This window comes from Taeniopygia guttata, chromosome 3, assembly GCF_048771995.1.
Source record: "Taeniopygia guttata chromosome 3, bTaeGut7.mat, whole genome shotgun sequence".
Classification (NCBI taxonomy): Eukaryota; Metazoa; Chordata; class Aves; order Passeriformes; family Estrildidae; genus Taeniopygia; species Taeniopygia guttata.
In genome coordinates, this window is record NC_133027.1 from 87,436,877 (window position 1) to 87,444,837 (window position 7,961).

General features: G+C 57.1%; 1 protein-coding gene across 3 annotated transcripts; it reads right to left on the reverse strand.

Annotated features, from left to right (window-relative positions):
- Window positions 1-1,663: 1,663 nt before the first annotated feature.
- FBLN7 (fibulin 7) lies at window positions 1,664-7,483 on the reverse strand. 3 transcript variants are annotated; one of them, XM_041715317.2, is made up of 8 exons: window positions 6,923-7,483; window positions 5,555-5,714; window positions 5,295-5,465; window positions 4,846-4,971; window positions 4,625-4,762; window positions 4,055-4,192; window positions 2,912-3,050; window positions 1,664-2,797 (listed from the first exon to the last, which is right to left on the reverse strand). In XM_041715317.2, the coding sequence occupies exons 1-8, from the start codon at window positions 7,013-7,015 to the stop codon at window positions 2,425-2,427; spliced, it is 1,338 nt and encodes a 445-aa protein (XP_041571251.2). In that variant the 5' UTR covers window positions 7,016-7,483; the 3' UTR covers window positions 1,664-2,424. The 3 variants fall into 3 exon arrangements, with proteins under 3 accessions (XP_041571251.2, XP_072783443.1, XP_002197228.7); XM_072927342.1 differs by lacking the exon at window positions 6,923-7,483 and adding an exon at window positions 5,872-6,886; XM_002197192.7 differs by lacking the exon at window positions 6,923-7,483 and having other exon boundaries at window positions 5,555-5,867.
- Between the last annotated feature and the right edge of the window lie 478 nt (window positions 7,484-7,961).

Genomic DNA, 7,961 nt, shown 5'->3' on the forward strand with positions numbered 1-7,961 from the left:
GTTACATTTGTATCCCGTTCTAGGCTGTCTCCCTGCCTCTCGGGGCTTTTCAGGACACGGGACTCGGCTTTTTCCAGTGCCAGCAACCGAATAAACTTTACAAAAACAAGGCGGAACACTCACACAGATTCCCATGGTATTCCGAGTGCGGGGAGCCTCAGATTCTTAAGGGAAGAATCATCTCCCTTGGGCCTCACATACCTGAGCAAGGCAAACAGGACCAAGGGTCCAGATCATCAGGGAAATCAGGTAAATCCAAGGAAAAGGATGGAAAACAACATTCCTGCAGGGACGAGGTGGTGGTGGCTGGGGAACGTCATTAGGGCTGCTTAGGACTAATTAGCCCCATCAGCACAGGTGGAACCCTGGAGCTGATGCCCACAGGAATCAGCATCATCTCCCCAAGCCATAGGCAAGGAATAAAGGTATTCTAAATCTGGACTCAAAAGAAGAATCCTACATTTTTGGTTATATATTCTAGGGTGAGAAATGGTGGTTTTGGGACAGCACATCTGGGGTCAGCTGTGCTCACTGAAGGGAAGCAGACACATTCCTGCTATTTTTTCAGCTCCCAAATATTATTATCCCAAATAAAAGTTATATTTCAAGACAGCAAGAGCCTCTCTCTGCAAATTCCAACCTCAGGAAATCTGAAAGATGCTGGAGCGGCTGCTCTGGGAAGGGAAAAAAATCCCCTTTAGTCAACTGGAATGGCAGCCAGAGGCTGAGAAAGGCAAAGAGCTGTATTTAAACTTTTCCAGGGCTGAAAGGGAGAAAGCAGTTCACCCTGGCCTCGGGAATTACGAAAATGTTGTCAGTTTGGGATCGTGCTGCAAGGAAAAGCCTCCAGAGTGTTGTCCAGGCGCCCGTCTCCAGCTGTGTTATCCGGAGAAAGCAGCAAATGGAAACTATTCTGCCCTGTCAGGAGCTTGTCCTCTCCCAGATTCCTGGTTTTTGGCTCTCAGATTGTGTTATCATCCCAAAATAGGGTCATAGCCTGTAGGAGGAGCATGTCCACAGGCTGGGAAGTGGCATGGAGAGGAGCAGCCATGCTTCTAGAAAGGCATTTTCTCCTAATTTTTGGGGTATTTTTTTAAGCACTCTGGAATTTTCCCTTCCCTCCCCCAGCACAATCCTGGGATACATTTCCCTGCCCAGCTCCATGTCCAGCCAATCCAAACATCCTCCATCCACCGACAACAGCCCTGAATGTCTCTTCTTGTTCTGCTGGAGAGATCCAACCCCTTCCCAGGCTCCTATACCCCCCAAAAATCCAGGAGCTCAATCCCCCAGAGGAGACAGATCCATCTTGGGAAGTCTCTTTTCCCGGGACAAGGAGTGGGAATGGTTTTAGTGGGTGCAGCTCAGCAGGATGTAAAGGAGTAAGGATTCCCAGGGGAAAGGATGCTCAGGGATGGGGAGTCCCAGGGTGAGGATTCCTTGGGGGGAAGGATGCTCCAAGCTGAAAATGCTCAGGGATGAGGATGCTCTGGTGGGAAGGAGTCCCTTGCTATCAGCCAGTCCCTTCCAAACAAAACAAAGCAGGAAAATAAAACCATGGACAATAGGTTCTTGTGCTCCCAGACCCCAGTTTCCCTTGGACTGCTCTGGGTGAGCATTCCCCCCCATCCACACATCCCTCAGGTGCTTCACTCCGCTGACATCCTTTACATCATCCTTTAATTGTACTTGATCCAATGGGATGAGGGGACATGCAGAACATGCACAAGCAGGAGGGTGAATTCCCCTGGGAAAAGCTCAATCCCAGCTCTTCCCAGCATTCCTATGCCAGGCTGGAGGCTCTGACTGATGGAGGAGGGAATATTCCCGCCTCCACATGCAGCTGAAGCTCTGCTGTGAGGAGGATCCATGGGGGATCCCCATTTGAGAGGTTTGAGGAGGGATAGCCCTGTAATTCCTCCTTTGCCCCGCTTGCCAAGGAGGGCACCCAGCTGGATGTTCATGGAGTGTTCCAGCCCTGATCAATCCCACGGAACTGAGGCACCAGACCTCAATCCCTACAGGCTGCCAGGGGGATTCTCAGCATCCAAAGGGAAGTAGAAATGTGTTTTTAGGGAGCAGGACTGGGTGCAACAAGGGAGAGGAGCAGGAAAGGCCATGAGCCTCCCTCTCCCCACACACTTGGCTTCACTGCTTCCTAAAGGAAAAAATGGGAAGTCAAAGGAAATCAGGGCTGTGGTTTCCATCTGCTGTTGTAGGACATCATCTCTCTGGAGCGGGGATGAGGATAGGGCTTCCACTGCTTGTCCACCTCATCTGGTGGTGTAAATCCACCTAGACAGGTGTAAATCCACATGGGAAGAAGAACTTTGGGACAGAGGGGAGCTGGATGGCTGTAGAGCAGCCCCAGCCCTGTCTTTCCCTGGGAGCGGTGGGATGCTGAGCAGGGAGCAGGAGCCACCCCTAAAACTCATAAGCCGAGACAAAGAGAGTGATTTTGGACAGGTGCTTGGCCTGGAACACCCGATCCAGGTACTCAGTCATGTCCACGTCCACGTGGATGGTGCGGGGCCCCTGCAGGCTCTGCACCAGCAGCAGCTCCCCGGTGTGCCGGTCTGAGCGCTGCACCACAAAGTGCCCGCGGTTGTTCCCGCCCGCGATGCCAAAGCGGAGGCTGTCGGGGCCCGGCCGCCCGGGAGCCACCGCCGTGGCCATGCGGAACAGCGGCGCTGGCGTCTGGAGCTTGGAGGGAAGAGGGAGGTAGTGGAAGGAGATGGTTTTGGGGGCCTGGTGGCACGAGCGACTCTCCATGGGGCACGGGTTGCGCTCGCACTGGCTGCAAAAAGAAAAGCAATAGGAGGTTTTTGGGAATGAGGTATCCATGCCCCCCGCCTCGCTGGCGTTGGATCCATAGGGATGACGTGCCATTGATTTTGTGCCCCGCACTTACAAGGGGGAGGTTTTGACGTAGGAGATGTTGCCAGCAGCCGAGGGACACTGTGGGGTGACACACTGGAATCCTCCCCCGGTGTTGATGCAGGTGCTCCCGCTTGTGCAGTTATCCTGGGATAGGGAGCACTCATCAATATCTGGAAAACAGGGGTGGGAAGTGGGGTCAGGGCCTGGAAGCCTCTGACTGAGCTCACCTTTCCATCAGAAAACAGGCAAAACCACCTTGAAACAGGTTAAACATAATCCAAAAAATATGAGAGCATCTCAGAATTCCATCTTGTCTCACCAAGCTCTGCCCCAAGCTGGTATAGGTTAAGAGCAGCCCTCTGCCAGCAGGAAGGCAGCTGCTTTTCCAAACTTTCTGCTTGATTGTTTGGAAACACTAACCCTTTTTATTTACTGAACACCCGTGGGATGCCTGGCAGGAGCTGGAATGCAGAGGATTTGCTAGGAGCATTGGTGAGATGCCATGGAACACAGGGATATCAGGGAGGAATGGGGAAACAGGGATTTTCTCACCCTGAACTGCAACAATCAACACTTTCAGGGCACAAAAAATTCCCTGTTTTTCAGAAGGCTTTCAGCAGTTTTGGCCTCCCACCATTCCCCCCACTGCCTTCCCCCTGCACCCCAATTCGCTTGGACTGGGGGAGATGCTGCCACTTTCTGACCTAATCATGGAATTCTGGAGGTTTTACATTACTTTTAGTTCTTCCCAGGAATTCCCTGCTCCAGGAACATCCTCACAGCCACAGTGTGGTCATCTTCAAGGATGTGCAGACCCAAAGTGTCACTCCATCATCCAGAGAGGTAAAGGAGAGCGGAGAAGGAAAGGAAGAGGAGAGGGAGAGGTGCAGCCATGCTTCCAGAAAAGCATTTTATTTTCATTTTTAGGAATTCTTTTAAAGCACTCTGGTGGAGTTTTCCCTTCCCCAGCACAATACTGGGATTCATTTTCCCACCCAGATCCACATCCAGCTGGAGCTCCTGCCAATCCAAATAGCCTCCATCCGCTGCCATCCTGCATAGCATCACTCCATCATCCGCCTCCCCTCTACATCAGCTTTTCCCTTGGATATGGAGAAAAAAGTGGGGGAAAATGGCAGAGCACTTGGGACCAAGTGGATTCCAGCCTCCTCACCTTCGCAGCTCTTGCCGTCGCCCAGCAGGATGTATCCGGCGGGGCAGGAGCAGTGGAAGGAGCCGGGAATGTTGACACAGGCGTGGGCACAGAGCCGGGGTCCCCCTTGCTGCTGGTACACCTCGCACTCGTTGAGGTCTACAGAGACAGGGATTCACCAAGGTCTCGCTCCAGCTTCCTGGGAAAACCCAAGGAGCGAGCGTGGGCTGGAGGAGAGGGCATGAGGTGGGCTGGGAGAGGGTTGATGGCAGATTCCAGGGAATGGCAGCAGCAGCACAGCTGAGGGCTGTGGCTAGCAGTGTCCTGCACAGGGCGACACTGGGCCCAGATTGAACTCGGCCATCCATGGCTTGGATTAAGGAGTTGAAGCCTCCTGAAGGAGCTTGGAGCAGCGGCCGATCCCCCACTCCTTCCCTGGAGATATTCCAGAACCAGCTGGACACAATCCCGTGCTGTGTGCTCTGGGATGGTGGGGCTGAGCCACTGTGGTCCCCTCGGACGTGACTCCGTGACTCTGTGAGGGGATCAGGCCCCGAAGCAGCCCTGCAGCCCTCCCTTATGGCGGCTCACCCCGGCAGATCCCGTTGGAAGCCGTGCCGCTCATGTGGAAGCCGGGATCGCAGCTGCACTGCTGGGTCTGGGCGATCTGGGCACAGCGAGGCTGCCGGCTGAAGGCCGGGTCATCCGTCACGCTCCAGGTGGGAGGAACTGTGGGAAAACAGCGGGATGGGCAGTTAGGATGAGGTGGGGGATGAAACACTCCCAGTTATCCCCCAGCAAGGGTCACTCACCAGTCTGAACCTGGTACTGGCAGGTGATTCCGGTCCACTGCAGTGGGCAGAGGCATTTGAAGTGGTTGAGACCCTCCAGGCACGTCCCGCCATTCTGGCAGGGGCTGCTTGAGCACTCGCTGATCTCTGCGGGAAAAGTAGCCATGTTCCATGTTATCTCCTTTTAGGAAGCAAGGCTCAGGAATGCTGCACACACCAGGATGCTTTGGTACCCTATGGCACGTCATAGCCAGGGTACCATTGCCCCTCATCTCTCCTGCTGAGGTACTCCAGCTGTAATTCACAGTTTTCCTTAAAACTGAGAAATCTCAAAACCATGGGAGCTGCAGCATCCCTGAACTCTTAGGGGTAGCTGAGATCCCTCCCCACTTTGAGCACCCCAATATCCCCCTGTGTTTATATAAATCCACTTTTCCAAAGGCCATTCCAGGGCAGGCAATGAGCAGTACCTGCACAGCGGGCCTCCTGGCCTGTCCAGCTGCCGTTGGCCTGGCATATCCGTGTGCTGGAGCCCAGGAGCTGGAATCCTGGATCACAGGCAAAGTGAATCTCATGATCCACCAAATATTTGGTGCCAAACTTCCTCCCATCCACAGGGGCTTGGAGGGCAGGACAGGCAGCTGCGAGACCACAGAAAAGGGGTGAGTTTGAAGGGGGCCCTATCCTTCCAATAGGGCTATTTCCCTGGAATACTGTCCCAAGGACTCACCAACAGGCGGCTCCGGGGTGGCCTTGGCCAGGGAGGCATGGATGGTGCTGAGGCGGCTCCTCACAGTGCGCAGCCCTTCAGAGAACCGCGTCTCCTGCCCCTTCAGCAGCTGCTGCATCTGCCGGATGGCAGCCAGGAGCTGCTGCCTGCTGAGGCAGCTCTGCGGGAACAGGGACAGGGACAGGGATGGGGACCTCCCTGTGCTGCCACTCCTCCCAGGAGCCAACCTGCTGCCCATGGGAGGAGGCTGGCACGGGAGCTCCGCAGCATCCGATGTTCCCTGAGCACCCTGACTTTGTATTTTTCCCCGCATTTACCCAGATCCAGTTTTTTCCACCTAGGCCTGCGCTCCAGGCAGGGCTGGGATCGCTTTGTGGGAGAGATGCTATAACTCATGTTTCATCTTGCAGGAGCTCCAGCGCTGTCCCACTTCCACATGACAAAAGAAGAGGAAAACAGCTGTCTTGTGAGCTCTGCCGGGGCCAGGAACACTGGTGGGACTCCTGCCTGCAAACTGATCGCTCCCACGGGACTGACTCATGCCGGAGACGGGCACCGTTATTATGGGATTCCTGCGGAATTGACTTGAAACCGAGGAAAAAGAGCTAAGCCGTTCCCAGAGCTCAGAAATCTGGAGAGCGCAGTGAGGAGAGAGTGCACAGGGACCGGGCTGGGGGCTGTGGAATTCCGGGAAAGCGAGCGGAGGTGGTGGGCTCTGTCCCACCTGGTCGAAGGGGTTTCTTTCTCCCTTTCCATAATTGCACTGTGGAATGATACCCGTTTCCGAAGAGCTGCTGAGGGTTAAGAGAGGACAAACACAGCAGCCCAAGCAATGCCCTCGCTGTCCTCTGCTTCCCCGGGAGCAGGTTCGGGGGTCCCTGGCTGCCGGGGAGGATGAGCCGGGCTGTGCTGGCAGCTCTGGAATACCCCGAGCCCAGAGGAAGGGAGGCAAAAGCAAATAGATGCTGGCGCGTCGCTGGCTTTAATAAACAGCTCTTTGTTAGCGCTGGGTTTAACTCCGTGAGCCAGCGCGAGCTCCAGCGGGATGCTGAACCGTACCAAAGCTGGAAAATCCCCCCCGGCCCCCCAAAGCCCCAAACGGAGATTCTTTGCTCCCGGTGTGCTCGGGGGCAGCTTCAGGTGTGGGGTAAAAGGGCGAAATGAGCCCGCAAGAAGCCGCGCGCGCTTTGAGCGCGGCTCGTGTGCCGTTTCAGCGCGGGCTGGGGCTTTGCCCACCTGTTTGCCGGGCAGGAGCGCGGGCAGCGCTGCGGGGCTGTCGGGGCGCACGGCAGCGGAGAGCGAGCGGGAAGCGGAGAGGAGCCCCTTGCGCCCCCCGAAGCCCCTCTCGGGGTCCCCGTCCCCACTCACCTGGGCGGTCGGCGCGGCCGGGAGCGGCAGCAGCAGCGGCAGCAGCAGCAGCAGCGGCGGGAGGCGGCCCCGCGCCCCCCGCGGCCCCGCCATGGTGCGGTGCGGCCCCGCCGCTCTCCGAGACCGGCTGCCCCGCGCTCTCCCCGCCCCGCCCGCGCCGCCCCCGCGCTGCCCCGTGCAGGGGACGCGGCGCTTCCCCGCCCCGGCGCCGGGCCGGCCCCGCGCATCCCCCGGGACACCGGCCGGACTCCGTGGGCATCCATTGCCCGGGACACCGGCCGGGCTCTCTGGGCATCCATCCCCAGCGGCTGAGGTGCGGGAGCGTAGTTTTTCCCCCAGCAAAGCTGTTTCTGGTGCAGCCGCGAGCGGACACCGTGCAGGAGCCCGTCAGGCCCCGCGCTCCGGCGGGGCCGGGACCACCAGCGCCGGGCAGGGAAACCCTTTCCCAGCCCTGCACACCCTCCCCAGCTCGGTACCCCGTTTTCCAGCTCCTGCACCCCATCTCAGTCACTGCATCTATTTCCCGAATCCCAAAACGCCTTATCCAGCTTCGCAAACCCCCGCCCCCAATTCAATACCCCCTTCTCCAAGTCCTGCACACCCTCCCCAGCCCGGTCCCCCCATTTCCAGCCCGGTCTCCCCCAAGAAGAGGCAAGAGGTGCTGAGTCCGGTTCTGGTTGCTGCCAAGTAGCCCCAGCTATGGAAGTAGCAGAATTCCCCCCAAAAGGAGAAGGGGCAGCAGGGAAGGGCCGGGCCATGGCTGGGGGGCTCCAGCCCTCCCAGGACTCCCTCAGGCTCCTGTTTCCCTGGTGTTGTAGCAGGAGTGATGGTACCTCAGCACGCGAATGGGATGGATTGAAACCCATCAGGGAGAAGGGAGTGTGAGAGCACCCACTGTTCCCATTGGGGCTCCCGTTGCCGTTTTCCATGGGGATCTCTTGCAGTGTGAAATCCCCCAGCAGGCTGTAGAGCTGGAGCACCCATCATCCAGGGGCATGCCCATCCTGCAAACCTTAACAAGTGATGGAAAAGGGGGAAA